This window comes from Mercenaria mercenaria, chromosome 8 (assembly GCF_021730395.1).
Source record: "Mercenaria mercenaria strain notata chromosome 8, MADL_Memer_1, whole genome shotgun sequence".
Lineage (NCBI taxonomy): Eukaryota > Metazoa > Mollusca > Bivalvia > Venerida > Veneridae > Mercenaria > Mercenaria mercenaria.
The window spans coordinates 72,938,717-72,959,861 of record NC_069368.1 but is presented as its reverse complement, the minus strand read 5'-3'; the positions used below and the strand labels follow the sequence as shown (position 1 = coordinate 72,959,861).

At 33.9% G+C, this 21,145-nt stretch overlaps 1 protein-coding gene across 3 annotated transcripts; it reads left to right on the top strand.

Annotated features, from left to right (window-relative positions):
* Positions 1-4,696: 4,696 nt before the first annotated feature.
* LOC123566092 (organic cation transporter protein-like) lies at positions 4,697-19,763 on the top strand. 3 transcript variants are annotated; one of them, XM_045359938.2, is made up of 11 exons: positions 4,697-4,826; positions 5,078-5,240; positions 13,283-13,476; positions 14,098-14,328; positions 15,448-15,650; positions 16,363-16,686; positions 16,996-17,130; positions 17,566-17,651; positions 18,280-18,400; positions 18,704-18,776; positions 19,450-19,763. In XM_045359938.2, the coding sequence occupies exons 2-11, from the start codon at positions 5,090-5,092 to the stop codon at positions 19,621-19,623; spliced, it is 1,692 nt and encodes a 563-aa protein (XP_045215873.2). In that variant the 5' UTR covers positions 4,697-4,826; positions 5,078-5,089; the 3' UTR covers positions 19,624-19,763. The 3 variants fall into 3 exon arrangements, with proteins under 3 accessions (XP_045215873.2, XP_053406151.1, XP_045215874.2); XM_045359939.2 differs by lacking the exon at positions 4,697-4,826 and having other exon boundaries at positions 4,902-5,240; XM_053550176.1 differs by lacking the exons at positions 4,697-4,826; positions 14,098-14,328 and having other exon boundaries at positions 4,901-5,240.
* The last annotated feature ends 1,382 nt before the right edge of the window (positions 19,764-21,145 follow it).

The following is a 21,145-nucleotide window of genomic DNA, read 5'->3' as shown; positions in this document are numbered from 1 at the left end:
TACAGATGTATTCATACGGCGTTGTACATGGAATCTCCAATGATACACAGAATGCAATTCCATGAAAAGCTGCGTATGCTCCCCAGTTAAAATAATGGGGTTGTCCTACAGTAAATGAGAAATCAATGGGCAGAAAGAAAGTGTATTTCCGGCAAATTTTGACATTACCTGCACAAATAACTAGGTCTTCACTCATAAAGCAGAAAGATGATTTAAACTCTACTTGCTCATGTTTGTTTCTTCTTTAAAAAATGTACTGCTTATAATTCAAACATAATTTGTGAATACAAGGAATCACGGAGTCCATTCTTTTTTATCATAAAAATACTTTTATTCAACTTACACCGGTGCTTTGGGGAGGGAGTAGTGGGGTTGAGGTAAGGCTTGTTGCATATTTCATCACCTCTGTTGAATGGACCGAGTCAAACCGAGCCCGTTATCATTGGCTTGAATGTGGTCTATACGTCCAAAAAATCTTCTTATTGAATTTGTTATGAAAATGTGATTGAAGAAACGTGTCTGTTGATCACCTTAGTTCGAGACTATAGAAATGTCCTCCGATCTTTCTTTGAAATGATTTTATTCCCCATTTCCCGCAAGTAGGAACTCCGAAATTGTGTCTTTGGTCTTTCTTCGCCTCTGAGCGTTAGAAACCTGGAAAGTGGCCTTATCACATGTCATTTTGACTCAAGATTCACCGAAAACATTCACATTATTTCAAATCATTGTCCGATGTTTTCTCTGATACATTTAACTATAGAGCGAAATGCTGCTTTGTTCACGAAAGATAATTGTTTTGACCAATTATCTTTTAAGAAATACAAAAAACAATAAGTTCTGATATTCGTTCACAAAATCCTAAAGAACTTGTAACAGAGTTTACGGTATAGCACTTCCAAGATACACGGTCTAAACTGCACAATTTGAAGAATGGTGTTCCACCTTTGTTGACCAGCAATTTAATGTTCGATAGATACTTCTGTTTACCTTTATTTGCACTAAATGCGTAAATGTATGCTTTAACTCCTAGTCTGTATCGTTTATAAACACACTCATCCACTAATCCATGGTATCCAGTTTTGTATTTAAGCAGGTTTGTAATATTCTTAACCCTTATCCTGCTGAATTTCTATAATGAACATGTCCATCTTTTAATTTTGACATCACCATTAACTGTTAAAAGGAGTGCTTACCAAAAAGATACTGACTCTATAATTATAGATATTACTGAAAACGTTCCTGTATTTCTTTATAACAAACTATTACCAGTTTAGATATTTAACATTCGAAGGAATTACATTAACATTTTGAACTTAAAATTATCTTTGAAGAGAGGATTTATAATCTTTGGACATACTTATTATAGGTATTTTCTATTATTTATAGTAATCTCCACACACGTAAAAATGTTTCCATTATAGGATTAAATCAAGATCATTATAAGTTTAAAAGTCGTGGCGGAAAATGATTCACCAGGTTTTATGTATAACTGTATAATGTATTATGAAACTTGAAGTGCTATGATACGTTATATATTTACATGACATAACTATGTAAAACAATTTAACTCCTATCTAAAAAAATAAAAAAGAGGTTTTTGGCAGTTAGAAATACTATACCAGGACTTGAAAGTAAAAAAGGCAGTTTTATTCAGATTTGGAGCTTCTTCTAGACAAAGAGAGTTGTACAAAGGACAAAGCTATAGTACATAAATTTAATCCTCAAAAGCAGACTTACAATGAAAACAGGTTCGACCCCTTGCTTTAACGCCATTGTATCTGCCTAGTTATATACCAGTCGGACCTGTGCCACTTCTACAAATTACAATACGGTTCAACTTCAAAGTTCCACTAGAAGGTCACGTTTGTATATTCTGAGCTTGTTACCCACACTTCCAATATGTGCATTCTCACGATTTACAAATCAATTCCATTCTTGAACATAGCATTCCATAATCTTTGATACAATGATATTTCACATGTCAGTAAAAAAGATTCAAGATTACAAAATCTAGCACAGTTACATATTATCAACTATTTGACTGACTGTAAAAATCGTACCAGGCCGATATGACAATTTTCTTATTCAGTCTTTAATTATTCAAATTACTAAGTCTACACTAGTTAGGTACAACTGCTTTCCAGCAATAACATGTCACCGCAAACAGCAACATCTTTAGTATACCTGCCAACATTGAGAACATATCTTTCTGCCCTATTTTACACAGGACTAACACAGGTAAATGTTGTAGTCTGATAACTGGGAGCACAAAAAGCTTCATACAATTTTGTAAATGCTTCATACAGTAGTTCTCAAAATGCATTTGCTCTTGCAATTGATAATTCGGGTACGCTGCTAGTAGACTGAGCATCAGTTCTAGCCTTGTCTTAGAAATCTAAATACTCAGTAAGAAGTAAACCAAAATATTATACTGAGGTACATGGCTCCATTGGACAATGCTCATTTTAATGATATATTCTGATCTATTTAAAGAAGGACCGCGAAAATGAATGATATTAGATTTAATGCATTTACTGTCATAGGGAAGCTAACAAAACAATATCTTGTGCGTTTAATAACACAGAGACCGTTCCTCCATCAATATCAATTTCCATGCCAACAACCTCTTATTTTATATCAGCTGGAGAAGTACATGACGATCAAATTGAAATCAACGTCTGTAATCTAAGTCAATGATCTCAAACATATTCACATTAAAGGACACTTTCTGTGCATGCATCAGCATCTCATATCGCTTAAAATGTATATATAAATATGTGTTGGTTGTTGATACACTCAAGGACATTAAAACGCCTCATTTATATATGGCAATTATATAACTTGGCAACGTCTATTCAAATATTTTGATATTCTTTTATTATTATTCATTAAATCTGTTCTGATATGCTGCCAATGGTTCCTTTTGTGATACCTGAAGCATGGCCATTGTCGTCTGATCTCTAGAAGCTCTCGTCATTAAAAATGCACGGCGTGTGGTACTTAATCTCATCTAAGGATTCCGATCACACGAAAAAAAAATCGGAAAAGCCTCAGTTTTGGAAAAGTGTCACGGATTTAGGAAGACTTCTTGTTATTTGGCGTAATCGGTATCATTTCTATGGAATGCTAACCTACTTTTGTTCTTGATGGCGGCTAATGAAATTTAAGTCGTCCTGAAATCCGTGGCAATGATAAAAAATTCGTTACCGAGGAGGTTCGTCCGAAATCATTTCTTAATAATTGTTACCACATCCTTAGACGTGTTTAATATTACAGCCGGTTACAAACTCATGAACATCCCTTTTATACCCCAAAAAATCGAGATTTTTATTCAATTAAAGATCCATCAAATAAAACCAGTATTGATTTTTTCCCTCTCAAAAGTAGGTTTTATTTTCGCAAAATCGTTTGTTGAAAAGGTATAATGCTACAAAATCAAACGTCATCCAATTATTCCGGTATGGGAGAGTTTACCAAAATTATGCTAAACAGTTTGTGGCTCTACGTATGACTCCATCACGCAAATGTTCTAAAATACGTCAACGAAAAAATCAATTTTAACTTTTATCATTGGACTAATTGGTCAATTTGTTTATGTAAGTAACACGGATAATTGATATTCTTCTCCGACGACGACAACCAGTACTATGTATATCAGAATAAAACTAATCCGAATATGAGCTTCATGCACGTAAGTCTAGCTTCAGTTAGCACGTATAAATAAGAACCCTTCCCAGGAAACAAAAGACGTCTTGATGACTTCTTTTTAAGAAATGAAATGATTTTTTCGGTGTTCATGCGAAATGAACGACAGAATAGGATCGGCAAATTCATGAATCGCGCTATTTCCTTTCCATTTGTAAAGAAGATAATATTATAATTTGCACATAGTTTGTGGCATTTAACATTAAAATCAGCTTCCCGGCCATTCTGTGCACCAGACGGAACAACTGCGACGTCATCTAAGGAACGTTCTCCCTGACTATAAGCGGACGTCGTCAAAACAGCGGCCGGTTATCACTAAGCAGCGATGACGTAACTTTCGCGCCTTTCCTTTTGCTGTTCATACGAAATGAACGTCATAATTTTCAATGGAAAAGAATAGGGCGAATGTAAATATATTCGGTTGTTTTAATGTCGCGACGTCTGTGATCAGAAAAAGGCGTGTTTAAGAAATCGTTGTACCTACCAAATAATAACGTTTTTTGAAAGACGTTTTAAAACCGTCATAATGACGTCTTTGTTTATGATAAAATCCACGTTTCGTCGTTCTTCTTTTACCATATAAACTGTTTAGATAAAGTAATGATACGAGATATATGTTGGATCGAAAGTTTGATAATTTCTTTGCTTCACAAAAGACCTGACTAGTAAAGCATTTCTGTTGTCATTAAGACGTCTCTAAAAAGACGTGAACGCACCTTTCAAAAACAACCAAAAACATCTTAAAGACGTCACAGAAAGACGTCATAACAACCAAAAAAGACGTTTTTTGTTTGCTGGATTATACTTTTCTTTATCATGCATATTTTATAAACATATCCATTACAATAGTCTTCTCGAATCAAGCTTTCCAAATGATAGATGGATGGGGCGTTTTTAAAGATATTGAGTATATTATTATAAGTTTATAGTTCATGCTTTGTTATAACATTAAAAGTAATTGAGCGTTTTGTAGTAACGCTGTTAAAGCATTATTCCTGTTTTCTGTTTTGATCTGGACCTATACTTGTTTTCATACAATTTCAGATTTAATTTTGGTAACAACAATCGTGCGCCATAATAATCCATGCTTAATCCAGTTTAAGTCGAAGGGTTCACTACAAGTCAGTATTAAGTTTTTTGACTTATGCATTCTTTTGACCTCTGTTTTGTAATCTTAAACTCTTAAAATGTTTGAAAAATAGATTTCTTACGTTTTACAATGTTAACCGTAATCTATTATGTATAAGTAATCAAACAAGTAATACAGTCGGTACTCAACCAGTGATTTTACCCAGTAGACCGACTTATTCAGAATAATAGTGTTTTGTCAAAATTTATTTTTGATAAAGTTTGAAGACATTTTTTTGAAAAGGTACAGGTATTTATGGAAATGGGAACAGAGGACGGAGTTACAGAACTGGATGCTGTATGGCGGGCACTTAAGCCTTGGGGAAAGTTCCAGTCTTTCCAGTTGTTTTTGATACTTCTCGACTTTATACCTGCTTCTTTTGCAATACTGAGTGCTGTTTTTACAGGTGAGTAAACAGATTTTACTTTTTTGCAATAGTTATCTTTTGTTCTGTTTTAATATGTAGGCCTATTGAATAACCTATTATATCCCACACCATTAAATACGTTTAAATAATTTCATTCTTGTAACTTGTATTTCAATATTCACTCATTAAATTGATAAGATTTATCAAGTCTGATTCAATATGGTGGTTTCTTAGTTTTGACATACTTAAAGCGTGACCGTAGTCGCATGTACGTTTACAGCTCCTGCTTCTATAAACGTCATACTGACTTTATTGTGTGCATTTACAGAAAGTTAATTATATTACCTTTCGAAGTAAATAACATACTCCTGAACAACCACTTTTGTCAAAATTTTACGACTTTTGTTGCAATAAAGTCATATTTATTATCAAAGCACTGAGAGTATATAACATAGCAGAATAATCTCCAGGGTTCATACAGAAATCTGGGAACTGAATTCAAGGACTTTCCAAGGACAAACTGGAACTTTCAAGGACCTATACCGCGCTCCATTTGTTACATTTTTTCTTCGGTGTTGTTACTTTGAAACATATTTATCAAACTATTTAAACCATAGATATTATTCATAACTTTCGCCCATGGCACTTTTTTCAATTGTTTTATTACAGCTCGGCAGTGCGCTTTGTGGACGTCATTTTCCTTTCTGCACCATCTATAATCCTTTAGCCAACTCAGTTTGAAACGGCACTTGCCATTTTGAAATCAATTGTCAGTAAATCACAACAGGAATCAGTAAAATTTACATTTTTTACAGTTCAATTCGTCATTTCAAGCACTTTTCAAGATGCAGCTTGTTTTCAAGCACTTTCCAAGGCCTGTGCGAACCCAAATATTTACGCCAGAAATCGGTTTATGTCTGGCATTTCTAAGATTTATGCACGCGCTGTAGGTACAAATAAGAAACAAACCAGTTTATAAACAGATTGTACTTTGTAGCTTTAAAATATATCAAAATATTATACTCACAAACGAAAAGAAATTCAACATTATTGTATGAATTCTATTACACATAATGACTAACATATCTTTCTTTAGTAAATAGTATCAGTTTGGATTGTCGATTCAAAGACATTTTTGTGTATTAAAGGTTAAAATCACATATTTAATTTAAACAAATTTGCGATATGTGTACCTACACTGATTTGGGAAAACTCAGTCCCGGATTAAGAGTATTCACTTGCAGTGAACATTACGACAGGTAACAACTGTCACAGGAGACAGCGCCCCCGACTATTTCGATGATGGATAGAGAAACTGGACACATCTGAGGAAACTGGAGCTGTCACTGGAGTGTTTAATGACTCCAATGGTAGATGAAGTTATTGCACAATAGCTTGAATCTGTGTCAAAAATATTAAGTATTAAGAGAGGTAAAGATAAAGTGTAAGATTCTCAAATTTATATGTGAAAATAAAATATGTATCAGAAACCATTTGATGCTGAATATCATGCTTGATTCTGCCTTTGCAATCAGTGTAGATCACAATCAGCATGCACATCTGTGCAGTCTAATCATGATCTGCACTGTTTGGCATTCAGTCAGTATCTTTTTGTTAGCATCTATTTTTACAATTAATGGTAGTATTTCCAGATTCAAAGATGGAAATATTGATTATTTAAATTGAGCAGGGTAAGCGAAGTGCGAAACTAAGAAAATTTCAGGCTTGAACATTAGCATTGGGTAGATTTCGTACCAACAATATTGAATCTTAAAACAAATATTTAAACGTAGCGGGATATTGATATAATATTATCTAAACGACATCTAAAACCAAGTATTACACTGAAATCTTGTTTTGATGATTTTTAAAAATGTTGTTCAAGGTCTTTCGAAATATGATACATGTAATTTAGTTACGTAATACGCATTCAAAATATTAAATCACTAATTATGTAGAAAGAGCATATTTATCTCACTGTGAATTGGTTGTCAAATACTGTAATATCGTATGACTTGTGCCGGTGTCAATAGCGTAAGATTTAACTAGGTGTAATGAATGGATTTCTATTGATTTTTATTTTCTATCGAATAATAATTGATAATTTCATACATTTAACATACTGTAAGTGTATTAATATTAGCGGAGTACTAATTTTCGCGCTATAAGCGGGATCGGGCATGCGCTAATTCATGTCTAGCGCTAATATTAGACTGAAATGAAAGGCTTTCCTAATAAAAGTAACATTTATCGTATTGTAAATATCGTAATTACAATGCAACAGAACACAGAGAAATACATATGTAGTGTGTAAATATGACAATAACTGCATTCCTAACTAATATTCTGCTAAAAGTTTTGCTGTTTGAACATTAGTAAAAAAAAGTCATCTATTTTTGTAAATTAAGTTGCATTTTTATCAAGTTTCAAGTTCCTACGGAGTAGATCGGATCGCCAGTTTGTCTAGTGGCGCTAATTACGAGTGTCACCATAACATTTTACTGCTTTGAAAACCAAGTGTGAATTTGAGAACAAACAATTATCACCATTCTGCACTGTATACATGTACAAATTTACAGTATACAGAGTAACATGATCTAAACAAATTTAGATTTTATGTCATACTGTAGACCTATGCATGTTTATTTGCAGGCCATGTCGATTTCATTACGAATACCAGTCAGCCGCCATCCATTTAGTATTGTCGAGTTTTTCACATTCTGATGGGCAGTAATAAGCCAGTTTGCGTGAATAGGATTCATTCTTGAATGTTTCGGGCTTTTCCGTATTTCATCGGAAATTGATGTTTTAGATACCGCCAATTGGTTATTTTAGCGCTGCTGATACTGCGCTAATACAAGTACGCGCTAATAAGTCGAAACTACTCAATTTAAGACGTTTGCGCTAAAATTTACCTGCGCTAATATAAGTACACTTACAGTATATCTATGATATCGGAGGCTGAGCGTGAGGCTGTTATATCTTATTCTTTATTTATATACCGTTACAATAGTTTCGCGCTCAGCTCAAGATAAAGTAAATATTATGCGAGACAAATTACGTCTGCAGTGTTATACAAAAAGTCATATCCAAAAGTTTTAATATAGGCTTGAAAATGTAATTTTTCCGATTTCTCAACCAACATTTTATTAATTGTTAACACTGTATTATAATTTTGTTATAGAAATTTCATCCTAGACAGCGTATGATGGTAATATTTCACATGGTCAGGATTAATACAAAATAAGCAACCAGATAGTAGGATTATGAGATGAATTGCAAAACTGTACCTAAATTGTTATAAAACTACAAAAACAATTGGTGAATTTCAATGCACGTCAAATCAACTAATCATATAAATCAGTTTGCTATACAAATAATGCCCAATCTGACTAAAGTACATCTCCTATATTACGCTACGCATAGGATCTGAAAACGACCTATTCATTGCCTCGTTCTGACGGCTCTTTCGCTAGCCAATCAGAGCCTAGCTTACAACATCTTGCAAAACTACATGTAGCATTGACTTTTGATATTTACAATTCTTATGTAGCAATTTATCAGATAGCCGGTTACCTCAGTCGGTAGGCCACTTGCTTTGTAAGCGAGGGGTCCCGGGTTCGAGTCCTGGAATAACCGCATATTTTTCTTATACTTTGACAATCGAACAAGTCGTCTGATTGGATAACATAAAAATAGCAATAATGGAAATCCAAAATATACAGAAGACGAATGTGAATGGGTCGTTCTCAGATCTTCGTTTAGAAGATCAAGTACTTTAGTCAGATTGAATAATGCCTATAAGAAACATGTTCACTATACTTTTATTACAAACTCAGGTTATAACGAAAACACACTTGCTTGTCCCGATGAGTTCGCTAAAACCGGAGTTTACTGTACTTCAAACAAAATATGAAGTAAGCAATGATAGTGTATGAAGCTATCTCCGTTGCGTGACACTAGCCAATTAATTGTGTATGGTTGCCAGATTTATATAAGTCATTATAGTACATGCTTTTGAATACTCTTCATTTGCACCGAAACAAATTCGTTCTCAGGCGAAAAATGTGATAATTTAACTAGTGATAATTTTCTTTCCTTTTTTAGCTGGACTATTCGACGAATAGGGGAGCTATCCTACTCGCCCCGGCGTCGCCATGAGCTTTAGCGTGAGCGTCACACAAATGTTAAAGTTTGCGTACCACCCCAAATATTTTCAAAGTCCATTGAGATATTGCTTTCATATTTTGCATACTTGTTTACCATCATGATCCCAGTCTGTAAAAAGGAGGAGGCAACTCTATCAATCATTTTGACTGAATTAAGGGCCCCTTTTCGACTTAGAATATGCTTACTGTAATGTTAAAGTTTTACTCATGACTTATATTATACTATCAAGCACTGAAAATAGTCGAGCGCGCTGTCAACTGACAGCTCTTGTTTTTTGTTTGTTTTTTTTTCTTTTCTGAGCTCCATTTTCTTCAACAATAACATGTTCGGTCAAATGGTTCAATTTTGCTTGACATCAAATAAAAATATATGTAAGGGTAACAAAAGCGGTAACAACATTTATTTCGCATTTGTTATTGCCACCGGGAACAAGGGATTAGAATAATAAAGTTAAAGCTTTTCCTTAGCAAATATCATATACATTGTTAACATGGTACAAAGCAGTACAACTACAAGTATATAATTTGATTACCGCACCGCCAGGGGTCCGTTTGTCATTACCAGACCCCTAGCCAGCATGTAATGAAACTAATTCACAAGTAAGTTTACATGCTGGCTGCACATAAATTCTATTTTCATAAGATGAAAACATATTTTACAAAACAAAGTACGTGGTTGATTAAAACATATTTTGCAAACTAAGTACGTGGTTTGCAGTATAAAAACAAATTATATATGATATATGGACACATACAACCACCACTTTTTAGTCAGTTTTGATAACAAATGAAAGTCATGGTTTCATTTTGGGGAAGCTGCGTTTTTGGTACGTGGCATTCCCTGTTTGATATTTGTCTTTGTTTTTTTATCATCATGAAACGGTCTCAGAAAAAATGTGCAGCCTAGAGCGCGACTCGAACCTTCGGCTTACCATACCTACGCTCTTCCAGTTGAGCTACAATGGCCCACCGGTACGAGAACCGCTACACACCTTCCTACTTATTGCAAGATAATTAGTACTCTTTGCTAATGTCTGACGCAGACTGTTAACCGAATTCAGATGCACACCCCAGTCAAACTGCTTTGCTCCGCATGGGCTCCAAGGGTGAACATCTCAGTAGAACCTCCAAAGGTAACAATCTAAGGAAAAGTTGTGCAGCCTAGACCCGAACCGCGGACCTACGACTTAATGCGCCAACGCTCTACCAACTGAGCTACTTAGGACACCCGATACTTATACATATGTGAATAAATGACAAATCGATTGTTCTTTTGACCATAAAATTTAGTGATAAAGATTTATAGGGTGTTAAATTCATGTCCTAGCTTTTGACACAAAACACATGTGCAAAACTTTTTTTCTGCTACATATATTTGATTAATTTTAAATTCAATATGACTTGTTAATCTACAAGAAAAAGGAAGATTTCCGTAGCTACTTTAGAGACATAATGCAGCCATTCAATAAAAAAATGAAGATGAAATTGTAGTCCCATTCAAATACAGTATAGTCAGTAGGCTCTTTGAAAAACAGTGTATAATTTCCAGTCTGCGCACTTTCCTGTCTTAAAAGTGATAAAGTCATTAAGATGTACATGCAACAAAATAAGCTTAGGTTTAAAAATTAAAAGCGAGCATTCGAATCTGCAATTATAAGTAACGGATTCAGGCGTAATTAAGTCACGACAAGTGTTTGCTGAACGGCGAACGTTATACTTTACGAACCTTTTCTACTATAACTTTCGGTTTATCTCCACGGTTAGGTAATCCACGGCATTCAAGCCAGAGTTTCAGCTCAAATACTGAATGCTCATTTATATCATTTGAGCGAAACTTCGCCCTTGGAATACGGTTTCCGTCAAGTTTTTATTCGGAATAGTTTCTCAGAAGCAATCGTGTTTGTTGTGTATATCAAGCGGTATACATAACATATATTGATGACGTCACTGGCGACTGCATTATAAAAATAGCCGTAAATAGTCCTGATGATATTCCTTTTTCACTTTGTTATAGCTGCACTCATTTTTGTTATTTGCCGTTTTGCACTAAAAAGTGTAGTGGATTTTCATTTACCGTCTATAATTCCATTGAGTCGGAGCAAAGCCCCGACCCAAAAATCAGTATTTATTTATTATTATTATTATTATTATTATTATTATTATACCATATTTATAAAGCACTTTTTTCAAACAAAATATGTGCGTTCAAAATTGCTTTACAAAGACATAAAGAACACATACATACATACATACATACATACATATACATGTAAATACATTGGTAAAAGATTAAAAGGAATAGTAAACAAAACAAGATCATCCATAACTTATGCTCAACGTTAAATTACATTACGAAAGTATTGATTCTTATTATCTTAAAAGTAGTTTTTTTAAACTCTTTTACTGAAACTCTTGAAAGCGACAATACCAATCATTATCTATTTATTTCGCTAAGGGGGTTGGGGCGGGGCTTTGGGGCTCACCTAAATCATACTAAACAGGCTGGTAACATTGCCCGATCGGGCTTACGACACAAAAAGTAGTATTTCTTGAAAAATAATGAAGATATTTCTTTCAAACTTGGTCCATTTATTAAGCATAACAAATAATACAAATTAGAATAAAAATAACTTGGTTGCTTTCAGGTTTGGTAGAAGTATTTCCCCTTTTCAGATTTTTATGACGCATAATCTTTGAAGTCCAAAAAAAATATGTTCTAATCCTAAGTTTAAAACAAAAAAGGGTTCAATGGCTTTCTAATGCTCTAAATTATTGCGCTAGTAAATGAATGTATACATTCTACTCTGCTTTCACTTACAACATTATTGAGAAATGTTAGTTCTAAAAACATTGCTCATACATCTGCACTAGAAACAAAGTATTTACTCTAAATACATAGAATAAAGGTATTGGCGCACAAGTTTGGAGCAATAGAAAACCACTGAACCTTTTCTGTTTTAAACATTGCATTAAAACATATATTGTTTGGACTTCAAAAATTATGCATCATAAAATACTGAAAAAGGGAAGTAATTCTAACAAAACTGAAGGCAACAAAGCTATTTCTATCTTGTTAAGCATTACATGGTATGCTTAATAAATGGACCTAGTTTGAAAGAAATAGCTTCATTATTTTTCAAGAAATACTACTTTTTGTGTCATAAGCCCGATCGGGCAATGTTACCAGCCTGCTAAACAGGCTGCGGCTCTAGACCTTCACGTTTGTCACCACCATTGGAACGGTTGAACTTACGTCGACGTAACATATGTTGGCGTTTAGCAACTTAAAATATAATTAAACTTTTTATCATTTGAACAACTGTTCAGTCTATTTATCTTTTAAAAATGTAACGACTTAAACGGATATTCGATATTCTTTTCCGACGTCAACAACCGAATCTCTGTATATCCGAATAAAACTAATCCGAGTGTGAGCTTCATGAGCGGTAGTCACACTTCGTTTAGCACAAAAAATCGGTATTAATACCCTTATCTATGAATATATGTTTCATAAATATATGCAATAAGAAAATCTTCTTGGATCAAATTTTCTGTAGATGAGCTGTTTTTAAAGTCCTTGAGTTTACGTAAGCGTCTTCTTAAATGTTTGGTTCACTTAGATTTTAAGAGTCTATTAATTCAATCCATAAAGTCATCAGCGCATCATGGCATAGCAAGCACACACACACACACACGCACGCACACACACACACACACACACACACATATTCTGATAATTGTAGAATGGTTGCATGGTTGCAATATTTGCATCATTCCTAAATGTTATCTCATAGATTACCAGTCATATGCTAATTCCTGGATGACAAGACACCGTTTTGTCAATAAATGACTTCATTGGAATATCTAACCTATGCAAACTACTTAATATATAATAAATTCCATATTTTTAAGGTTATATCCCAGAGTACGTTTGTGACGTGCCAACGGCTGTCAACAACGCAACGTCAGACCTAGGAAACGTTAGTTTCACCCAACACCAGTGCAGTTATGACGTCTACGCAAACGAAGGGAATACATCGAAAATTTTAGAATCTAGGTCATGTGAAAGCTACTCCTTTACAAATGAAAATTCCTACGCATATCAGGTAGAGATAACGTTTATTTAATAAGAGTATATCTGCTTTTACATTTCATGTTATTTTGCATGGTTCTGAGACTAGCGGTAACAGACTGCTTGCGTTTGCTTACAAAACAATTATTTCTGAAAGAAATAATCTTATCAATTCAATCAACTGCTTTGGATGTTTTTCGTTCAAAATAGCATATACAAAAGTCAGTAACGTGAGATAATCAATGAGACATATACAAAATATATAACTGATATACGAAAAACTACGAGCAAAAAATATCTTATTATCGATTACACAGAGTATTAAATGCACAAATAGAAAATACCTAGACGAAAAGATTTACTAATACAAGGTGACTTTAGTTCATTTATCCAAACATTCAATGGATTAGCATATCTTATTTATAAAAGAAACATAACAAAGGAGTCAATGAAATCAATGAAAATTCCTATAGCAGAATATAAAACTATTTATACTTACAAATCATAATTCAAAACACTTCATAATAAAAACTTTAGCTTTTTATTGTTTCGAGAGTTTACTCAGTTCATTTATTACAGTTGACAAATTACAATAGACCATGCATTTATCGATTGAAGGCAGATATAATCAAAATATTTTACTCTGTTATTTCAGTGGAATTTGGTTTGTTCCCGTTCTAACCTTGCTGCTCTTGCACAATCCCTTGTGTTGGCTGGACAGGGACTAGGTGCATTAATCATGTCTCATTTAGCAGATAGATTTGGACGGAAGACGGTGCATGTTATATCACATGTTGGTGTTTTCTGCTCAATGATCGTGATGGCGTTCTCTCAGAACATTTACATGCTTCTTGCCTTACGATTAATTACGGGAACCTTTCAACAGGTGTGCTTCTTTTTTGTATTATGTTGTACTTTAATTGCTAAAGCCGTACATATCCATGGGTTTGCTTTTTGATCGTATTGCATTGTACTTTAATTGCTGAAGCCGTACATATCCATATGTGTGCTTTTTTATCGTATTGCATTGTACTTCAGTTGATGAAGCCATACATATCCATAGGTTTAGTTCTTTATCGTGTTATATTCTACTTTTATTTCTAAAGCCGTATATATACTTATGATTGCTTTTTAATTGTACTGCATTGTACTTTAATTGCTGAAGCCGTACATAGGTTTGCTTTTTTTTTATCATATTACATTGTACTTCAATTGCTGAAGCCATACATGTATTGCATTGTACTTCAATTGCTAAAAATAATGAAGTCATACATATCAGTACTCATTGTATTTCAATGCTGAAGCCGTACATGTCCATAGTTTTGCTTCTTTATAGTATTTATTAACTTGCTGAAGCCGTCCATCTCCACGTTTTTGTTAGTGCTGTAAACTGCTCTTTGTTAAACAGATACAAATTATGTAAATTCAAAATTCTAATTATCCATTATTTTCGCGTAAAAAGCATTATTTTTATAATTTAATGGGATTGTGCATGTCTGAAGAAAAATGACAGCAACTACAAAATATTTCCTACAAACCTTCTAAAATAATTAATGGGTGTTACATCATCATTATCAATGAGAATACACAATCGGTAAAGGTAATTACCTGCGAGTTATCCCTTTTGACGCTATTGTAACTGTGCATAGATGAATGTACGAAGTTATGGATTAATTTCAGAAAAAGATGTTCACTTCATATGTATACAATGAATGTTGTTCTCAGAGACCTAGATTTATCATTTTAAAACATTTTAAAATATTTCATTTCTTTCCAAATTTATGAAAATTTAGAACATTAGAAACTGCAACCATATATTTGAAATTAGTCCTACCTTAAACTATATACTGTACTGTTATAATTTGTAAAACATACATGACGTATAAAAATTATGCATTAAATGTTTCACAACCCAACAAATCCTTTTATGTCTAGAAGTCATTTTAAGTTAAGAACTTTTTCTTTTTTCTTTTCTTGTTTACAAAAAATGTTCTATTATATTTAGGGCATAGTGTGCACGGGTAAAACCCTAGCGCTGGAGATATTTCCCAGAGAAGCACGGGCTCACACGGCACCAGCAGGTTTCATCACGTGGGGTATGGGTTTGATGATTCTCTCCTTGTACGGCTTTGTCTTCCAGGACATCAACTGGCGGTACCTGCAGTTAGCGATTGCTGCATTTTCACTGTACGCTTTAGCTGAGTGGTGGTATGTATAGTTTGGTAATACCCTCTGTAAAACCTCATTGTGTCTAATAAATAATGGTATATAAACTTATATTTGGTAAATGATTCTCACGCTTTATGATAGATTGCTGTATATAACAAAAATCATAATTTAACTTATCTTAAGAAGTATATATACCATGTATTGAGCGCACTAATACAATTGTAGCATTAAAACATAACTGTTTATCCGGCTAATGATATCAGTACCTTATATGCAGCAAAAAAACTATTAAGACGCAGTGGTATGCTTCTTTGTTTTTCTATATTTATGCCCAGCAGCATAAGAATACAGAAACGAAACAATGAATTCACTCCATGATCCCAAAGTACTTACAGTATTCAAACGCATTCTGCTTACACTGATGCTGGACGTCTAAAGGCGGGATGATGAACATTACATTAGCTCTAAAGAACAGACTGTCAAACCGTAACACCGAGTCTGCTGTTGATTATCTTTGTTGCGTTCTATGCATCCAAAGTATATTCTCATAGGTTTGATCATTGAAAATTGCTTATGTTTTTTCTATCTTTATTCTGAGAAAAGAACAAATAATACGATGCTTTTGAGCAAATTACTTTATTAAATGATTTAAATGTAATAGCAATTGAAAACACTACAGTGTAAAAGTGATGGTTAATTGTTTTGACAAAAATCATTATGGTAATGATAAAAAGATAAGCATTCTTTTCAGGATGATGGATGAATCTGTCAGATGGCTTTTATCAAACGGGAGACTGGACGAAGCCAAAAGAATTTTGAAGAAGGCAGCCAGGTGGAATAAAGTAGATTACAAAGAAGTCGAATCTGTCTTGAACGAAAGTGTTAACCTTACTGCTACAGAAACACCTGAAGCCAATTTACACGAGAAGGAAATGAAAATTTTGACAAACGGTTCAATGAATCATGACGAGATGGAAAGCGATATGACAATTCAAACTGTGAAAAAATATACTGTCATTGACATTTTAAAAAACCCTTCTCTTAGAGTGAACACTTTTATTCTTTGGTATACATGGTACGTTTTTTATAAAGATGATTTTTTTAAAAACAGAATTGTATCCTAATGCATTACGTTAATTGTGAGCGTCTGATATTTTAAGAAAATGTTTAATGTCATACATGTTAACTTCGATAATTCTAAACCATTTTTAAATCAATTTGCTAAGCCATGGAAATCGGAAATACCTGTCGTAATTTTATAATGTGGTCGACCTTTTTACTCATGCACTACATTTACGTATTATCTAAATACCGTCGAATGTATGGTTTTCCTTTTCTATTTCGAATTTTGAATGAACTGGTAAACATGTTTTATTTGTTGCAGGATTGTAGCTACAGGAACGTATTACGGTCTTACCTTAGTTTCTTCACATCTTGCTGGTGATAGGTTCATCAACTTCTTTTTGAGCGGTGTCATTGAAATTCCTTCGCAAGTCATTAGTTTCTGTCTTCTCAATAGGTACACTGCTCTTATACTCTTGCTCAAACGTCTTCAAATACTCGTATGATAACGTTTTAAATGAAGGAATGATTTTGTAAAAATAACAAACATGAATCCCAGAATGAACAAATTCTAATGAAGATTTAAGTTTTCCTATAACCATAGTACAACATATCATGTGGGGAATTTCGGGAAACACGATATCGGAGAAATGGGATTGCTAATAGTAGCATGTGTGAGTTAGCCTACTTTTACGAAAATACAAATCAAAATGGATTGAAATACCATGTATCAATCAAAAAAATTAAAAATCACCATAGCATCTTCAGACAAGGCCTTCCTCAAATGTTGAGTTATTATAAGCATACTTACTGTGCGATGCAATTTGCAATGCTTTGATGGCCTGGTAGCTTTCATTCAAATAACTTGTAAAATGTCTTTTTATTCGTTTAGAATTGGACGCAAATGGACAATGATTTTGTGGTATGCCATTTCCGGAATTTCATTAATCATTGCTACAGTTCTTCTAACTGTTTTCGGTAAGAACATAATGCTATGTTATATTTTCTGGTCTTTTGGGATCATGGAATCCATTCAATACATTTGTAATAGAGTTCCACTTAAACCGGTGCTAGTGGATGTGAGAGGTGTTGCACTTCCCATTACCTCTCATGAACAGACTCAATCCAACCGAGTCTACTATTATTTTGCTTGGTTGCATTCTATGCTTCCAAAGGATCTTCTTACATATTTTATTATTCATTGTTTTGATTATACTAAGGCTGTCAAGAAAATCCCTAGTGCAAACTTTGCTTTAATGAGCTATATTTGTTGTATTAGGTCTGATATGTTATGTGTGATATATTAAAACCATTGTACATTTTAAAAGCCTATATATGTATTGAAAATTGACCTTAAACAAAATGCGTGCTAAGTGAGATGTGTTTATGAATACGTAACATAATTTTAAATGTATATAGAGACATTGACACGGTCAGCATTCGAGGATATATTCACCTTTTATATGACATAGACAAAACAATAGGATTTGAAGATGTAAACACTGTAATAATTAATTCTTTATTACTGTTAGAACAAAAATATATCTTAACCAACCTTTTGTATAATGTAAGCCAGTTAATTTGAAACATTCAAAATGTTCTTCAGAAGACAATGAGGTGGCTGGAATCGTTGCAACAGCATTTTCACTGATAGGAAAGTCGGCCATTACAGGGTCTTTCAGTATTGTATTTTTGTACACACCTGAAATATATCCTACAAATTATAGGTAAGATTTCTTTACAAATCACCACCTGAAATATATCCTATGCATACAAATTGTAAGTACCAGAGGGATATTTTAATACTGTGTTTTATACAAACAGTCCCAACTCACCCCTCCCCAACACCAAAGTAGATGAGAAGACCAAAGAATCCAATTGGTAGAGACAATAATGATTAGCAAGACATATTCTCGGTAGATATATTTTGCTACTTCATTAGTACTGGAAATTTGATCAGCGTTAATGTCTTGTTAATCATGCAGCACATTCACATGTTGTTAAACTGGTTCACCTAATTGTACTTCCAGGAATAGTGGACTCGGAATATCATCTTCCATTTCACGGATTGGTGGAATACTGGCACCTTTTGTCAGCAACTTGGTGCGTATATTAACTATTAACTGTTGTTAATCATGTAAGTCCTGTATGACAAGTTTTACTACCATCATCATAATCAGTAAGTAACTGCAAGCATCTTTGACTGGTAGGAATGTTTAATTAAATGACATGGGAATTTGGACAGGTATAATCTTACGAGGATTGATTCAAGACACAATAATGTGATAACATTTCTTTCATCTCAGATCTTCTTATCAAGTATTTCTGTAGCGTCTGTAAAAATATTATACGCATACTTTGTTCATTTTAAAGCTTTAATCAAAGTGTTTGGCAATGAAATTTTCATTATACTGATGAATAGAACTTGTTCTTTGCAAATACCATGAAGGTATATGTGTGACAACGGGTGTTATTGTCAAACTAGTTGATATTGAGAATACCATTACGAGTCTGGTTATTCACCAAAGCAGTATGCACATTTTATGCTTCGTTTGTATAATATACTGCAAGATATACACCAAAATGGAGTGTGTGTACTTTCTAAATATAGGATTCACTGGTTTACAAATGTATATGACATTCTACATCAGCTAGGGGTTCCTGGCATTTAATGATCAACGGAAACAATTTTGTTTCATAATGCTTGCTCGACATACCTGTTTCTCGTATATACTTGACTGCCTAATTTATTTGACCATTCTTTCGTTTATTTTAGGCATTAATAGCATTGTGGATACCTGGTGCAATATTTGGTGGAATGTGTCTCCTCGTTGTACTTTTAGCTTTACGACTTCCGGAAAGTGCCACCCATGAACTTCCTACGACGATTGCGGAGTGTGAAACGTGGGAAAACAATAAAAATTCAGATAACAAAAATAAACTGTTATGATAGATATTACAAACACTTGCCAATATATACAATATCAAATAGGGCCAAAATATCAGCTATATATGCATTTTTACGATAGTATTTCGTTTCTTCAAGGAAGGTAAAGAAATTAGAGTATCAGTTAAATCATATGAAATAAGTTCGTTTCTATGACATTCTCTTGTTTATGTAATCTCTATGATACTACAATTATCAGTGTATCTCCTAGTGTTGGCACCAGATTTCAACATATTCATATCCTTGGGAAATATTGGAACTTCGTCTAAATACATCTATAGGAAGCATTATATCAACAAGTCAATTTTAACTTGATTTAAGAATTAAGGAAAGAACATACGAGGCATTTCCAAAACAAAGAAAGAAAAGAAATATCAAATACCATGAGCTTTTCGTATTTTTGGTCACACGCTAAATTGTGTTGTTTCGTAATTTCGTATAATAAGTATACTAATGTCAGAGCCACACATTCTGAAGAAGAATGCGGCGATGATAAGATCACAATGAGTTTTATGTACCGATACCTGGGATTGATCCTTTTTATGTTTCACTTTATTCAGATTGGTATTTAGGCACTAATGTAAGGGCTTATCTCTTGCAGGCTGGCATGTCCCGAATGCGTTTAAACCCAGTTTCCTTTACGAAGGTTACTAAGCTTTCCAAGGCGGTGTCCCTATTTCAACTTGCTTATTGTCCGTTTTTTTTTTAAATGTTATGTACATTTCCATGTATAATGGTGGTGTTACTTCCTTTCACCACCCTGTCTCCCCTATTTATGCCCCTACTCCAATTTTACACGCCCCGTTTTTACTTACCCATCCCCCTTTGACCCCATTCTCATTTTTAATGTGTTGCATACAATTAGAATATTCTCGTTGATTGGTATTTGAAGCAGCCCGACTACTGTAACATTCCTCTAGGGCTTCTTTTTGTGGTATGTCTACTTAGAAATACGTGCTCTCTAAAAGTCTACTCTTATTTTTTAAAGCGGCCTTTGTGGCCGAGTGGGTAAGGTCGCAGATTTCAAATCACTTGTCCCTCAGCGATGTCGGTTGGAAACCTCACCTTGGGTGTAGGATTCTTCATTTGTGAAGCCATCAAGCTTGCTTACAGAAGGTCGGTGATTCTAACCAGGTGCCCGCCCGTAAAGAAATAATGACCGCAGGCGCACCTAGGGCCACCATCAAAGTATGAAGAAGACGCCATATGACCTACACTGTGTTGATGTGACTAAACACAGCAAAAATCCTTACCGTTTGATGTAAGCTGTCAAATATTCTGTTTAGGTATCAGTGTTTATCAAACGTACATGCTTCATCTTCGTTTTAATCCGTACATTTAATCTTCTTTATTACGTTACTATATCTTTAAAAATGTCGCTTTTACGACAAAAATCTCGAAATTTGACAAATTATTTAAACGGATACTGATTGGGATTAAAAACTGGTGTCCAAAATGGTAGACATTTATAAACGAAAATACTCTGTCACTATTGTTTTGTACTAAAAATTCAAAACTAATAAAG